Source organism: Dermochelys coriacea, chromosome 15 (assembly GCF_009764565.3).
Source record: "Dermochelys coriacea isolate rDerCor1 chromosome 15, rDerCor1.pri.v4, whole genome shotgun sequence".
NCBI lineage: Eukaryota > Metazoa > Chordata > Testudines > Dermochelyidae > Dermochelys > Dermochelys coriacea.
In genome coordinates this window covers 1,825,563-1,841,932 of record NC_050082.1, presented here as the reverse complement: position 1 = coordinate 1,841,932, position 16,370 = coordinate 1,825,563, and the positions used below count along the sequence as shown (strand labels likewise).

The window sequence follows — 16,370 nt, the reverse complement described above, 5'->3', positions numbered from 1 at the left end:
AATAGGTTGCACAGTCGCGTACTCTGGTCAAACCAAATCAATCATATTTTAGGCCTCATATTTAGGCACACAGCCCTCTGCTCCCCCCACCCCAGGGGCTGTGGGGACTTGGTGCCGGCCGCTTCCAGCAGCAGCGTGGGCCCCACACCGCCATGGGGATGACAATCCCATGGGCCGGGTCCAAAGCCCTGACGGGCCAGATCCAGCCCTTGGGCCGTAGTTTGCCCACCCATCCCTGGTCTAGCAAGAGTCAAGGCTGCTGCAGGGTGGCTGCTTAGCAATCAACAGCCTGAGAGGTGTGCACTCTACCAAGTAGGAAACCTCCCACTGGGATGGGAAACACTCAGCAGTGTATTTGCAAAGATCATGCTAGGTTCATCGTGGCATATCTCCTTTAATCAATTCCCTGCCATTGCAAGGGCATTGGGCATTGGTACGCCTCAGTCCTTCCTGTTCTCTGCTTGTGGCACACAATAGTTTAGTCTCCTGACGGCTGTGATACTTTGGTCTAATTCTGGTTGTTGGGTTTTGTGTGCGGGTGCTGGGGGGGTATTGGTGTCCTGTGATGTGCAGGAGGTCAAATGAGATGATCTGATGGTCCCTTCTGGACTTAAACTTGACTCTGTCTCTGTAACACAAAGAACAGCTGATGCTGAATGTGCTTAGTCCCAAACTCCAGACAGCTTTGAAAATGGAGACTGCTCTCATCCTCTGAGGAATTTGTGGTAGCCAGAAGTACAACAGGGCTGGCAAGGAACCTACCAAGAAATCTTGCCAATTATCAATTGTCATTGGCACCTTCAAGGCCTTTGGAAAGCACAGTCAGTAAGGCCAATCCAGGGAGGAGGAGGTTGTGCAACAGGAAGTCCTGGGTTCAGGAATGCAACCTGGATGCCAGCAGCATCCACTCACAAAGCCCCATCGCAGTGTGGGCCTTTTTATCATCTCCTGCAGAATGGTTAAAAATACCCATGTGGGATGCAGCAGGCACTGACCCTCTCCCTGCCCTCTACAAGCTCAGTCAGAAAGATGCTGCAACTATCCCAGCTGTACAGCCTGGGCTTAGTAATAACAGCATAGTCCACAGGATGACCTCAAAACATTGTACAAACATGAATTAATCCTTACCGCACCACTGTCAGGTTGGTAAGTAAGAACCCCATTTTGAAGATGGGAAAATTGAGGCACAGAATGGCAAAGCTGGGAATAGAAGCCACTTATTCTAATGGTCCACTGACTTCCGCAGAGCTGATCAATGCTGCAGGTTTCTCACAGAGCAAAAGAAAAACAGTTTTCTACCACAGAAGGCCAAGTGTTTGCTGGGGCTTATAAAGAACCCTGGCAAATACCCGATCAAGAACAGTTTATGAACTCGATTGGCTGAACAAATGCAAAGAGGTTAAAAGCATTATAAAATAAAATAATAATAATAGCCTAGCTCTGATATAGTGCTTTCCATCAGTTGATCTCGAAGCACTTGACAAAGAGATGAAGTGACTTGTCCAAAGCCAGTGGCACAACCAGAAATAGAACTCCAGTCTTTGAGTCCCCGACCCAAGCCCTAACCACTAGGCAACTCTGACTTCACCTTACTACAATAAGTAATTCACAGTGCTTGCTTCTGATCTCACTGGAATGGAGTTATTCCTGATTCATCCCAACTTGAATGAGAGGAGAATCAAGCTCTAAGTTTATATTGGCCAGTGTTTCATCAAAGTACATGTATTGTTTACAGCTAATCTGTAACAACAGCAAAATAATAGCCTCACTATCCGAAGACACAGTAACAATCTACAATACATTTTCACATCTAGGTTTTTCAATACTTGCTTTGAAAGAAAAACTCATCGAGTTAAAGCTTCACTTAGACATTATTAAGTTGCAAAGGCAGCTCAGTTACTTCTTCTATAAACCTTATTAGAATATTACAGTTATAAAACTACCATGTCTGAAAAGCAGGAAATTCTGCACCACATTCTCCGCTAGCACTGGCATTGGATTTACGCTAGCCCAGAATCTGGCCTGATAAGACAAGGCTAAGTGTATGGAAAAAAATAAACGTTCAAAAAATCTGGAAATTCAGAGTTAAGATTCCACAAACACCCTTAGCTCTGCCCCTTCCCCATGCCCCAGAACACCCTACTCTGACTCCCAAAGACACTTAGGCCAGATTCTCTAAAATATTTTGGTGCCTAACTCCAGTGGGAGTCAGGCAGCTAAATGCCTTTCTGGATCTGGGCTTTCTATCACCACATTGTACCTTTCCGTACATTCCCATCGTGAAACACATATCCCCTAAGTATACAAACGACATTCATTAGAAAGGGCCCATCCACCCAGCCACAGATGCTCCTCGAATACACTGTCCCAGAATAAGTCCAGACAGTATCTCAAGTCCTACCCCCCAGTACAGATCAAAGACCTTCCCTCTCACCTCACCTTCCCACTAGAGTCAAAAGACTGCAATATTTTCACATTTTATCATCTACCCACAACCCCAAAACACCTATCACTTTGTACCATTTCATCATCTTCTCTAAGGAGAGTGCAAACAGTGCTATTATACTCAGCCGATTCTCCTTCCCGTTGGGGGTCTGAGAAACAACTACCCTCATACAGCCACTATGGCCTCTGTGACTGCACACATCTCTACCTAACATCTCCACAGGGTACCAATCAACTACCACAGACTCACACGTTTCAAGGCCAGAAGAGACCGTCAAGATCTTTAGTCTGACCTCCTGAATAACACCGACTAGAGAACCTCACCCAATAATTTCTGCATAAAGCCCATAACGCCTGTTTGAGCGATAACACAGCTTTTAAAAAGTCATCCAGACTTGACTGAAAGACGTCAAGTGATGGAGAATCCACAACATCCCTATGTAAGTTGTTCCAGTGGTTAACTACTCTCAGTGTTGAACACTTGCACTTTATCTAATATCTAATGCTAGCTGCAGACAACACAGCACTGTACCTTATTCTCCAAAACAGGTTCTTGACCTTGCCTGTTCCACACAAAGAGGAGCTCATGAGCTCTATGAGCATCTGACCATCTATGCCAGAAGGCTGCAAGGTCTGGTAAGGAATGGGGAGGAGTTAAGATGGTTTGTGAAAGCATAATCTAAATTTCCAGGCTTCTAAACAGCTTGGTGCTCTTTTCTTCCCCACAAATGTAATCTTGATTTAAAATTTGTTGTCTTTCGAGTGCTTGTTCCTTTTGAGAGCAATAGCATTCTAATAATGTCCTCAAGAGAAGTAATTGAGACATCTTTACCACCTTAACTGTGTCTTAATGAAGCTTTTTGTCTGGGAATTTAGATTTAAAGATTTAAAGAAGCTCTTGTTTTCACTGCAGGGGAAGAGGAAAAGATTCTTAAATCTACAGGTCCTTAAATCTACAGACTCCAAAGAAAGGTTAAGAATAACCAAACCAAATACTTCCTCTCATCAAACTGCCCCTGAACACAAGGAAGAAGGAAAAAAGATACTAAGGATCAAAGCCTAATAATGGTGTATTGGTGTATTCTGACCCTCACCACAGCGAGACATCATGGCAAGGGTGCTCAAAGTGCAGCTGTTGCAATGAAAGAAAATATGCCAGTCATGATGCCACAGTAAAGTTATGCTAAGCAGGAAGATATGGGGCAGGAGGAAGGGGAGGTAGTCCCCACTGTTAAAGTACAGGGCTGAAATAACTGTTACAGTCATTTTTATGGGACACCGATCACTTTAGTGTTGCAGCAAAGCAAAGTCTGGAATGAGCCTTAAAATGTGGTTCTGCTAGGAAAAGTGACGATATAAAAATAGCCCCTTCTCAATCAACTGATCTACTTTCTGTATCAGTCACATTTGCTGACCATAGTGACTAAAGCTTGTACTTATTTTTACTGCTCTTATCCCTGCAGACCCAGCACAGATAGCTGAGAGGGAGCTGGAGTCTATTCCTTCTTGGGCATCATCAAACAGAACCTTTTATTAAGTTCCAATCAGTGACACCTGTGCAAACCCAGTGATGGCCATGGAGGTTGCACAGGTGCAAACTGAGGGCAAAATTCTTCTTGCAGAATTATTATTGCTGGTGATTATACATGAGAAGGAAAGAGCCCAGCAGGAGTTTGCAGAGCTGACATTTAAAAATAAGAGGCCTGATTCTCCCCTCACATTGGCTTCAGTCCAGTCATTCCTGATTTACACTGGTGTAAGAACAGAATTTGGCCTGATATTTTTTTACATGTGAACTAAGCAAATCTGATCTGTTTTTTTCTGAATGAAAGAAACCATGCAAGTCATCTGGAGATTTTGCAATATTCTCTTGAACCTATGGACAACAAACACATGCTGCAGTATGATGTGACTTAACTGGAAGCCTGGACTTCAGCTAATCATCTTCAGGAACTTTCAGCAAGTAAAGAACTTTAGAATCATTTATATCTGCTTGGTATTGTTGCTGAAAAAGAATGGAAAGCAACAAGCTAATTAGATTTGCCAGACCTGTCAACACTGATGAGAGCCACTGCTTACATAGATGCCCAAGGGGAAGAAGAGAAGGACAGAAGATAAAGGAACATGAGACTTGACTATTCATGCTTCCTTCCTGGATTTTGTTTCCTTTTCCTCTCTTGTTTGTCTGTCTTTTACCTCAAATTAACTGCTGTAAGGATGCTAAATGGTTTGAATGAGGAAGGGCTACTCTACTAAAATGGTAATTTACTTGTGTTGTCAATTTCCTTCATGAAAGACTAGGCTTTCACATCCAAACAAGCAGCATTCAGAGAACATCGTGAATAAGGGTAAGATTTTGTCCCGAATATCTTTAGTAAAAGTCAGGAACAGGTCACGGGCAATAAAGAAAAATTCATGGAAGGCCTTGACCTAGCTGTGACTTTTAATAAAAATATCCATGACAAAATGAGGAGTTCAATTGCAGGGTCCCCCCGCTGCCAGTAGCAGCCAGGAGCTGCATGGGGCCCCATCACCTGCAGCAGCTGGGAGCTTGGAGCTGCGTGGGACCCCGGCTACCTGTGGCAGCCCTGAGCTATGGGGGACCCACAACAGTCAGGAGCTGCAGTGGCCAGGAGCTGCGTGATCCTCCCACCACTCCGCGTGGCCGCAGCGGGACCCTGCAGCTCACGGCCATCGGGGTTGAAGTCCTGGAGGTCGCTGGAAGTCATGGATTCCATAACCTTAACCATAAACCATTCTATGAGCCAAACTTTAGGCCTTATCTATATTAAAACTTGCACTTTACCTAAAATTGTTTCTTAAATCAATTTAAACTTGTGCTAACCACTACGCTGCTCTTAAATTGATTTAAACCTGGCTTGTATTAATTTAGCTTAATTCTTACCTGGTTTGAATTGATTTAAGGAAGTATAGGGGATTGCACTGGTTTAACTAAATCGATTTAAAAATACCCCTTTAGTTAAGCCTGTACAACTTAGTTAAAAGTCTGTTATCATCAGGGTGGCCCAAATGTCTGATCTGCGCACAGATTTTATACTGATATAACCATTTCTGTTAGAGGTGTGTGGGTTTGTTTTTTTAACTGAGATAGTTACACAATCCCCTAGTGTGGATATAGTTATATCAGTATAGTGTCTTATGTTATTCTGTAGCTTATTCGTCTTCCCACGTGGGAAAGAGTTATACCAGTACACGCACCTTAGTGCGGATATCATAGCATCTACTGGTGGGGTGGGGTGGGGTGGGGGTGAGTACTGTTTTAACTATACCTGTATAAGGTGGTAAAACTTATTTTTTGTGTGTAGACAAGACCTTAAATACAGTCCATGGAGTTCCTGAATATCATAGAATCATAAAATCATAGAATATCAGCATTAGTAGGGACCTCAGGAGGTCATCTAGTCCAACCCCCTGCTCAAAGCAGGACCAATCCCCAACTAAATCATCCCAGCCAAGGCTTTGTCAAGCCTGACCTTAAAAACCTCTAAGGAAGGATTCTACCACCTCCCTAGGTAACCCATTCCAGTGCTTCACCACCCTCCTAGGGAAAAAGTTTTTCCTAATATCCAACCTAGACCTCCCCCAATGCAACTTGAGACCATTACTCCTTATTCTGTCATCTGCTACCACTGAGAACAGTCTAGATCCATCCTCTTTGGAACCTCCTTTCAGGTAGTTGAAGGCTGCTATCAAATCCCCCCTCATTCTTCTCTTCTGCAGACTAAACAATCCCAGTTCCTCAGCCTCTCCTCAGAAGTCATGTGTTCCAGCCCCCTAATTATTTTTGTTGCCCTCCGCTAGACTCTCCAATTTTTCCACATCCTTCTTGTAGTGTAGAGCCCCAAACTGGACACAATACAGACGCCCTCCAACTTACGCAATCATTCCGTTCTGGAAAGCCTTTCATAACTCGAACTTTGCGTAAGTCAGAAACATATACCCATACGTTAGGCAAAAATTTCCGCAACTTGAAAATCCCATTTCTGGTTTATGGAACTTTTTCTGTAAGTGTGAATTTGTGTAAATCGGGTCTTGCGTAACCCAGGGAGCATCTGTACTCCAGATGAGGCCTCACCAATGCCAAATAGAGGGGAACGATCACATCCCTCAATCTGCTGGCAATGCTCCTACTTATACAGCCCAAAATGCCTTTAGCCTTCTTGGCAACAACGGCACACTGTTGACTCATATCCAGCTTCTCATCCACTGTAACCCCTACGTCCTTTTCTGCACAACTGCTGCCTAGCCACTTGGTCCCTAGTCTGTAGCAGTGCATGGGATTCTTCCGTCCTAAGTGCAGGACTCCGCACTTGTCCTTGTTGAACCTCATCAGATTTCTTTTGGCCCAATCCTCTAATTTGTCTAGGTCCCTCTGTATCCTATCCCTACCCTCCAGAATATCTACCACTCCTCCCAGTTTACTGTCATCTGAAAACTTGCTGAGGGTGCAATCCACACCATCCTCCAGATGTTAATGAAGATACTGAACAAAACCGGCCCTAGGACCGACCCTTGGGGCACTCCACTTGATACCGTTTGCCAACTAGACATGGAGCCATTGATCACTACCTGTTGAGCCCAATGACCTAGCCAGCTTTCTATCCACCTTATAGTCCATTCATTCAGCCCATACTTCTTTAACTTGCTGGCAAGAACACTGTGGGAGACCGTATCAAAAGCTTTGCTAAAGTCAAGGAATAACACGTCCACTGCTTTCCCTTCATGCACAGAGCCAGTTATCTCGTCATAGAAGGCAATTAGATTAGTCAGGCATGACTTGCCCTTGATGAATCCATGCTGACTATTCCTGATCACTTTCCTCTCCTCTAAGGGCTTCAGAATTGATTCCTTGAGGACCTGCTCCATGATTTTTCCAGGGACAGAGGTGAGGCTGACTGGCCTGTGGTTCCCTGGATCTGCCTTCTTCCCTTTTTTAAAGTTGGGCCCTACATTAGCCTTTTTCCAGTCATCCGGGACCTGCCCGATCACCATGAGTTTTCAAAGATAATGGCCAATGGCTCTGTAATCACATCCGCCAACTCCTTTAGCACCCTCGGATGCAGCACATCCAGCCCCATGGACTTGTGCTCATCCAGCTTTTCTGAATATAAATCATCTCCCCACTGTATTTTCCACTGAATGCATCCGATGAAGTGAGCTGTAGCTCACAAAAGCTTATGCTCAAACAAATTTGTTAGTCTCTAAGGTGCCACAAATACTCCTTTTCTTTTTGCGATGACAGACTAATATGGCTACTACTCTGTAATCTGTCATTATGCAAGGCACTGAATTTAGCCGTATGGAGTGGAAATCTATCAACTTCATGAAAAAACTCGCACAGATACAGACAGACATCATCTTCCTTTCCAAATGCAAACAGATGGACATCATACCAAAAGGACTGAAGGTAAAAAATCTATTACAATCTACATTTCACACAGACTATGCTGACAGCTTGTGCCACACACTCTCAAAGAAACTGCGGAACCACCTGATCAACATCCTCTACAGCAAACAGGGAAAGATTAAGAATGAGCTCTCAAAACAGGATACTCTCATAAAAAAAACAACCTTCCACACAAACTTCCTCATGGCTGGACTTTACAAAAACTAGACAAGCCATTTACAACAGACACTTTGCTTCTCTACAGAAGAAAAAGGACACTAAACTATCTAAACTACTACATGCCACAAGGGGCCACAACAGTGGTTCCCTTAACCCACCCAGCAATATTGTTAATCTATCCAACTATACTCTTAGCCCAGCAGAAGAATCTGTCCTATCTCGGGGCCTCTCCTTCTGCCCCTCCACCCCTATGAACATGATACAGTTCTGTGGTGACCTAGAATCCTATTTTTGACGTCTCCGACTCAAGGAATATTTCCAACACACCTCTGAACAACATACTAACCCACAGAGACCTTCCTACCAACACTACAAAAAGAAGGATTCTGGGTGGACGCCTCCTGAACATCGAAACAACAGACTGGCTTTTACATAGAGTGCTTCCGCCGACATGCACGGGCTGGAATTCTGGAAAAACAGCATCATCTACCCCATAACCTCAGCCGTGCAGAACACAGTGCCATCCACAGCCTCAGAAACAACTCTGACATCATAATCAAAAAGGCTGACAAAGTAGGTGCTGTCGTCATCATGAATAGGTCAGAATATGAACAAGAGGCTACTAGGCAGCTCTCCAACTCCACTTTCTACAAGCCATTAACCTCTGATCCCACTGAGGGTCACCAAAAGAAACTACAGCATTTGCTCAAGAAACTCCCTGGAAAAGCACAAGAACAAATCCGCACAGATACACCCGTAGAACCCCGACCTCGGGTATTCTATCTGCTACCCAAGATCCATAAACCTGGAAATCCTGGACGCCCCATCATCTCAGGCATTGGTACCCTGACAGCAGGATTGTCTGGCTATGTATACTCCCTCCTCAGGCCCTACGCTACCAGCACTCCCAGCTATCTTCGAGACACCACTGACTTCCTGAGGAAACTAAAATTCATCGGTGATCTTCCTGAAAACACCATCCTAGCCACTATGGATGTAGAAGCCTCTACACCAACATTCCACACAAAGATGGACTACAAGCCGTCAGGAACAGTATCCCTGATAATGTCACGGCTAACCTGGTGGCTGAACTTTGTGACTTTGTCCTCACCCATAACTATTTCACATTTGGGGACAATGTATACCTTCAAATCAGCGGCACTGCGATGGGTACCCGCATGGCCCCACAGTATGCCAACATTTTCATAGCTGACTTAGAACAACGCTTCCTCAGCTCTTGTCCCCTAATGCCCCTACTCTACTTGCGCTACATTGATGACATCTTCATCATCTGGACCCATGGAAAAGAAGCTCTTGAGGAATTCCACCATGATTTCAATTAATTTCCATCCCACCATCAACCTCAGCCTGGACCAGTCCACACAAGAGATCCACTTCCTGGACACTACGGTGCTAATAAGCGATGGTCAAATAAACACCACCCTATATTGGAAACCTGCTGACCGCTAATCCTACCTACATGCCTCCAGCTTTCACCCAGATCACACCACACGATCCATTATCTACAGCCAAGCTCTATGATACAACCGCATTTGCTCCAACCCCTCAGACAGAGACAAACCCCTACAAGATCTCTATCATGCATTCTTACAACTACAATACCCACCTGCTGAAGTGAACAAACAGATTGACAGAGCCAGAAGAGTACCCAGAAGTCACCTACTACAGGACAGGCCCAACAAAGAAAACAACAGAACGCCACTAGCCATCACCTTCAGCCCCCAACTAAAACCTCTCCAACGCATCATCAAGGATCTACAACCTATCCTGAAGGACGACCCATCACTCTCACAGATCTTGGGAGACAGGCCAGTCCTTGCTTACAGACAGCCCCCCAACCTGAAGCAAATACTCACCAGCAACCACACACCACACAACAGAACCACTAACCCAGGAACCTATCCTTGCAACAAAGCCCGTTGCCAACTCTGTCCACATATCTATTCAGGGGACACCATCATAGGACCTAATCATATCAGCCACATTATCAGAGGCTCGTTCACCTGTGCATCTACCAATGTGATATATGCCATCATGTGCCAGCAATACCCCTCTGCCATGTACATTGGTCAAACTGGACAATCTCTACGCAAAAGAATAAATGGACACAAATCAAACGTCAAGAATTATAACATTCAAAAACCAGTTGGAGAACACTTCAATCTCTCTGGTCACTCGATTACAGACCTAAGAGTGGCTATCCATCAACAAAAAAACTTCAAAAACAGACTCCAACGAGAGACTGCTGAATTGGAATTAATTTGCAAACTGTATACAATTAACTTAGGCTTGAATAGAGACTGGGAGTGGATGGGTCATTACACAAAGTAAAACTATTTCCCCATGTTATTTCCCCCCCTCCCCCACCCCGCACTGTTCCTCAGACATTCTTGTCAACTGCTGGAAATGGCGCACCTTGATTATCACTACAAAAGGTTTTCTCCTCCCCCCCAGGTAATAGCTCATCTTAAGTGATCACTCTCCTTTCAGTGTGTATGGTAACACCCATTGTTTCATGTTCTCTGTGTATATAAATCATCCCCCCACTGTATTTTCCACTGAATGCATCCAATGAAGTGAGCTGTAGCTCACGAAAGCTTATGCTCAAATAAATTTATTAGTCTCTAAGGTGCCACAAGTACTCATTTTCTTTTTGCGAATACAGACTAACACGGCTACTACTGTGAAACCTGAATAGTCCTGAACCACTTCTTTCTCCACAGAGGGCTGGTCACCTCCTCCCTATGCTGTGCTGCCCAGTGCAGTAGTCTGAGAGATGACCTTGTTTGTGAAGACAGGCAAAAAAAGCATTGAGTACATTAGCTTTTTCAACATCCTCTGTCACTAGGTTGCCTCCCCCCATTCAGTAAGGGGCCCACACTTTCCTTCATCTTCTTCTTGTTGCTAACATACTGAAGAAACCCTTCTTGTTACTCTTAAGATCCCTTGCTAGCTGCAACTCCAAGTGTGATTTAGCCTTCCTGATTTCACTCCTGCATATATATATATATATATATATATATATATATATATATATAGCCCACTGCTTCATCTTTAAACAGGACACTTTCCTGAAAAAGCATCATCAACTTCTACAGAATCTACATTTAAAAAAATAGAAGTGTTTGGCCCTTATGGTAGTGAAGAAAATCTTCCAAACATGAATTGACTATAATCAATACAGTGCCGTCCTGCTGAGTCAGCAATTAGCTTCAGTGCCTTTGCAGTTGCTTAACTTTGCCAAGCTGCAGCAGAGTGTAAAGAAGGGAAAGAGGTCACCCAACTCGCCGTAAGAGATACATAAAAGTATTTGGCAAATGTATTGTTTGATTAATTTCACAATATTCATAGAAAGAAAAGGAGGACTTGTGGCACCTTAGAGACTAACAAATTTATTTGAGCATAAGCTTTCGTGAGCTACAGCTCACTTCATCGGATGCATTTGGTGGAAAAAACAGAGGGGAGATTGATATACACACACAGAGAACATGAAACAATGGGTTTATCATACACACTGTAAGGAGAGTGATCACTTAAGATGAGCCATCACCAGCAGCGGGGGGGGGGGGAGAAGGAAAACCTTTCATGGTGACAAGCAAGGTAGGCTATTTCCAGCAGTTAACAAGAATATCTGAGGAACAGTGGGCGGGGGGGAGAAATAACATGGGGAAATAGTTTTACTTTGTGTAATGACCCATCCACTCCCAGTCTCTATTCAAGCCTAAGTTAATTGTATCCAGTTTGCAAATTAATTCCAATTCAGCAGTCTCTCGTTGGAGTCTGTTTTTGAAGCTTTTTTGTTGAAGGATAGCCACTCTCAGGTCTGTAATCGAGTGACCAGAGAGATTGAAGTGTTCTCTGACTGGTTTTTGAATGTTATAATTCTTGACGTCTGATTTGTGTCCATTCATTCTTTTACGTAGAGACTGTCCAGTTTGACCAATGTACATGGCAGAGGGGCATTCCTGGCACATGATGGCATATATCACATTGGTAGATGCGCAGGTGAATGAGCCTCTGATACTGTGGCTGATGTGATTAGGCCCTATGATGGTGTCCCCTGAATAGATATGTGGACAGAGTTGGCAAGGGGCTTTGTTGCAAGGATAGGTTCCTGGGTTAGTGGTTCTGTTGTGTGGTGTGTGGTTGCTGGTGAGTATTTGCTTCAGGTTGGGGGGCTGTCTGTAAGCAAGGACTGGCCTGTCTCCCAAGATCTGTGAGAGTGATGGGTCGTCCTTCAGGATAGGTAGTAGATCCTTGATGATGCGTTGCCACTAGCCATCACCTTCAGCCCCCAACTAAAACCTCTCCAACGCATCATCCTACCCTTTGTTCCGTCTTTTAACCAGTTCTCAATCCATGAAAGGATCTTCCCTCTTATCCCATGACAACTTAATTTACATAAGAGCCTTTGGTGAGGGACATTGTCAAAGGCTTTTTGGACATCTAAGTACACTATGTGCACTGGATCCCCCTTGTCCACGTTTGTTGACCCCTTCAAAGAATTCTAAGAGATTAGTAAGACATCATCTCCCTTTACAGAAACCATGTTGGCTTTTGCACAATTTATGTTCTATGTGTCTGACAATTTTATTCTTTACTATTGTTACAACTAATTTGCCCAGTACCGACGATAGACATAGAGGTCTGTAATCGACAGGATCACCTCTAGACCCCTTTTTAAATATTGGATTTACATTAGCTATCTTCCAGTCATTGGGTACAGTAGCTGATTTAAAGGACAGGTTACAAACCAACCATAGGTAATAGTTCCGCAATTTCACATTTGAGTTCTTTCAGAACTCTTGGGTGAATGCCATCTGGTCCTGGTGACTTGTTACTGTTAAGTTTCTCAATTAATTCCAAAACCTCCTCTAGTGTCATAATAAGAGCACTGCATACTGGGACCAGTTGTCTTCATCTGTCGCACCTCCATATTAGAGATGACAAGCAACTACTATTTGTTTCACTTCATGCGCGTTTGTGGTGGCTTTTGGAAAATTGTGGGCACCATTTTTTCTATTGGAGGGCATGCACATCCACCCCTCTGTGTACATTATTGCATCTCCAGCAAGGCTATTAAAAGAGACACACAAAATGAGAACTACTATTGAATAAATGCAAGGAAATAAGCTTCAGCTACTAAATTAATACTACAAACATTTCTAAGAAGCTCTGGTGCTGCTGTCGAGTCCCTTTGGCTAGATTACAGTTTAAATTGTTTTACCAGATCCTCCGGTTGTGACTAACCGGTAGCTGTTTTGCATGCATGCTATTTTCTGTATACTGCAGTTCATCTGTTGCTTGATTTTCTTTTTACCATCAGTGGCATTTTGAATATCTCCCTCATTAAAGAACACTCCTCTGAAGCCCACATTTTATGTACCTTGAATGTCCCCTCTCGAATTTGCATTTGACACTCAGATACTGTAGGGAAGACGGCTGCTCAACTACCAGATAGGCAGGTTCCATTTCCCAGTTTCTCATTAGGTCCTTAGGCCTTTGCAACATTAGCCTTCCTAAGCAAAGCACGTGAATCTAAAGAAGAAAAGGAGGACTTGTGGCACCTTGGAGACTAACAAATTTATTTGAGCATAAGCTTTCATGAGCTACAGCTCACTTCATCGGATGCAACATCTGATGAAGTGAGCTGTAGCTCACGAAAGCTTATGCTCAAATAAATTTGTTAGTCTCCAAGGTGCCACAAGTCCTCCTTTTCTTTTTGCAGATACAGACTAACACGGCTGCTACTCTGAAACCTGAATCTAAAGAGTGATTCTAAGGTTATTCCATGCATGAGACCGCATGTGTGTGTGTGAGAAAGAGAAATTATTGGACTGACCATGATTAAATGACCCAAAGGCTCTTTAAGTGCAGGCATTATTGGATAGGATGTTGGGGGTGGAAACAGGACTCTGGGGCTGGGCTCTAGAACTGAAGGGGAGCTGTGAGCTCCACTCTGCCTTTGGGACTGCCAGTGCCTCTCAGTACAGAGGTTACAAAACACTGAACTGCAAGTATTTGCCTCCATACCTCAGTGAGCATGAGTCCCACACAGGATGGCTTTGCAGGAGCCCCAGTGGTTCTCCGTAGAGTAGGAGGGCAAGAGCTCAACTGGTTCCAGAAACACAAGATATGGAGGGAGATCCATGCCCCACCATCCAGATGACTCGTTGGGATTTCCCATAGTAATCCGGGGTGCTCCAGGGCGCAGGCAGGGGGAGTCAAGCACACCGCTGCTATGGTCTAGCGTGCACTAGGCGTGTGGGGGCGAGGATGCAGAAAGTAGGACATGAAGTAACCCGCCCTTCACCTGCAGCGAGGGAGACTGAGGATAGCTGTCGGGCAAACCCTTCCAGCTGTAAGAGCAGCTCAGCTTGGAGCAGGCTCCCGGGGGCCCCCATCGCTGGAGGTTTAAGGAACAGGCTGGTCTGGGCGCCTCGACGCCGCCGCAGCGAGGTGCTGACCCTGCGGGCCTCTCGGGCCCTCGCCCTGCACGGTGCTGGGACACACGGCGCCAGCGGAGGCAGGGCCCGCCCCGGCTGCCGGGGGCCGCTGGGCCAGCGGCTACCGAGGCCCAAAGAGGCCCAGGCCCCAGCGGGCGCAGTTGGCAGGAGAGGCCCCGCCCGCACGAGGCCGGAGGAGGAGGGGAGCGAGGTCCCAGCATGCACTGCGTGGAAGGGGTCGGCAAGAACGGGAACGGTGCCCCATCATGCACTGGGGCAGGAGGCCTTATGTCCCGGCATGCACTGGGGCAGGTTTCCCATCATGCATTGGGGCGGCAAGGGCCGGGGGCTCGCCTGTCCCGCAGCCTGTCTTCCCAATCCCGAGCCCCCGTACTCACGATGAAGGAGGCCATGTCCGGGCCGGCCGCGGCGCCGGGCGGCTACTCACGGAAACCACAGCCCAGGGCCGGACGGTACCGGCCTCCGAGCACGCTCGGGCAGCTTCGGCAGCACTCGGGCCCTTCCGCCTCCCCGTGTTCGGGCAGCTTCGGCAACACTCGGGCCCTTCCGCCTCCCCGTGTTCGGGCAGCTTCGGCAGCACTCGGGCCTTTCCCCCTCTCTCCGCTCGGGGAGCTTCGGCAACACTCGGGCCTTTCCGCCTCTCTCCGCTCGGGGAGCTTCGGCAGCACTCGGGCCTTTCCGCCTCTCTCCGCTCGGGGAGCTTCGGCAGCACTCGGGCCTTTCCGCCTCTCTCCGCTCGGGGAGCTTCGGCAACACTCGGGCCTTTCCGCCTCTCTCCGCTCGGGGAGCTTCGGTAATACTCGGAGCATTGGCAGGACGCTGGAGCCTTCGGGAAGTTCCGGCTCCACTCGGGGCAGTCCGGCTGCTACGACAGGGGTTTGCTCACGGGGCCGGGCCGGGCGGGGCTGGGGCTGGGGCCACCTGGCAGACTCTGGCCCCGGGGCAAGAGATTTGTCGGGTTCTGAAGTTTGTCAAGGCGCAGGCCGAAGTTACCACTGCCCTTCCCTAGCCCCAGCCCCCCTCTCCTAGCCCCAGCCCCCCACAACTAACCCAACCCCCCCCTCCTAGCCCCAGCCCCCCGAACTCAACCAGAGCCCCAGCCCCCCCACAACTAACCCAACCCCCCCTCCTAGCCCCAGCCCACCACAACAACCCCCCACTCCTAGCCCCAGCCCCCCGAACTCAACCAGAGCCCCAGCCCCCCCACAACTAACCCAACCCCCACTCCTAGCCCCAGCCCCCCAAACTCAGCGAGAGACCCAGCCTCCCAAAGCCACAGCTCCCCCACTGATACCCATGATTAAGGCTTGTTTTAGTCATGGCCCAATATTTTTAGTAAGTCATGGGCAGGTCAGGGGCAGTAAACAAACATTCACAGCCCGTGACCTGTCCATGACGACTTCTATATACCCCTAACTAAAACAGGCTGGGGGTGCTTGGGGGGCAGTCCAAGGATGCCACAGGTGCTGGGGGGGAGAGGCAGGTGGTGGCGTGCAGCCCGGGACCCCCACTGGTGCTGGCGGGGGGGATTGGCAGGGGCTGCCAGGCTCCCTACCTGGCTCTGCGTGTCCCTGCAGCTCCTAGTCCTCAGGGAGGGGAAGGCCGGGGGGCTCCCTGGAGTCCCCACACTGTCCCCACCATGAGCTGCGGAGGTAGCTCCTTGTCCTTCTATGTAGGAACCGCAGGGACATGCCGGCCACTTTGCTGCCCTGTAGCCCAACCCCCTGCCCCAGACGTGAGCCCCCTCCCACACCCAAACTGCCCCAGCAGCGTCCGGTGCTGCTGGCCTAGGGACTGCCCCAATCTGCTCGGGCAGCCCCGGAGCCAGCGGCACTGGCCACTGTAGAAGT

General features: G+C 47.0%; 1 protein-coding gene across 1 annotated transcript in view; it reads right to left on the bottom strand.

Moving 5' to 3' along the window:
• The window catches only part of LOC119843809, a 60,590-nt gene extending 44,676 nt beyond the window's left edge, over nt 1–15,914 (bottom strand). Inside the window, exons 1-2 of the mRNA XM_043498364.1 lie at nt 15,891–15,914; nt 14,898–15,382 (exon numbers count right to left, since the gene is read on the bottom strand). Coding sequence (XP_043354299.1) covers nt 14,898–15,382; nt 15,891–15,914 — 509 coding nt within the window. The remainder of the gene's footprint in view (nt 1–14,897; nt 15,383–15,890) is intronic.
• Nucleotides 15,915–16,370: the final 456 nt, after the last annotated feature.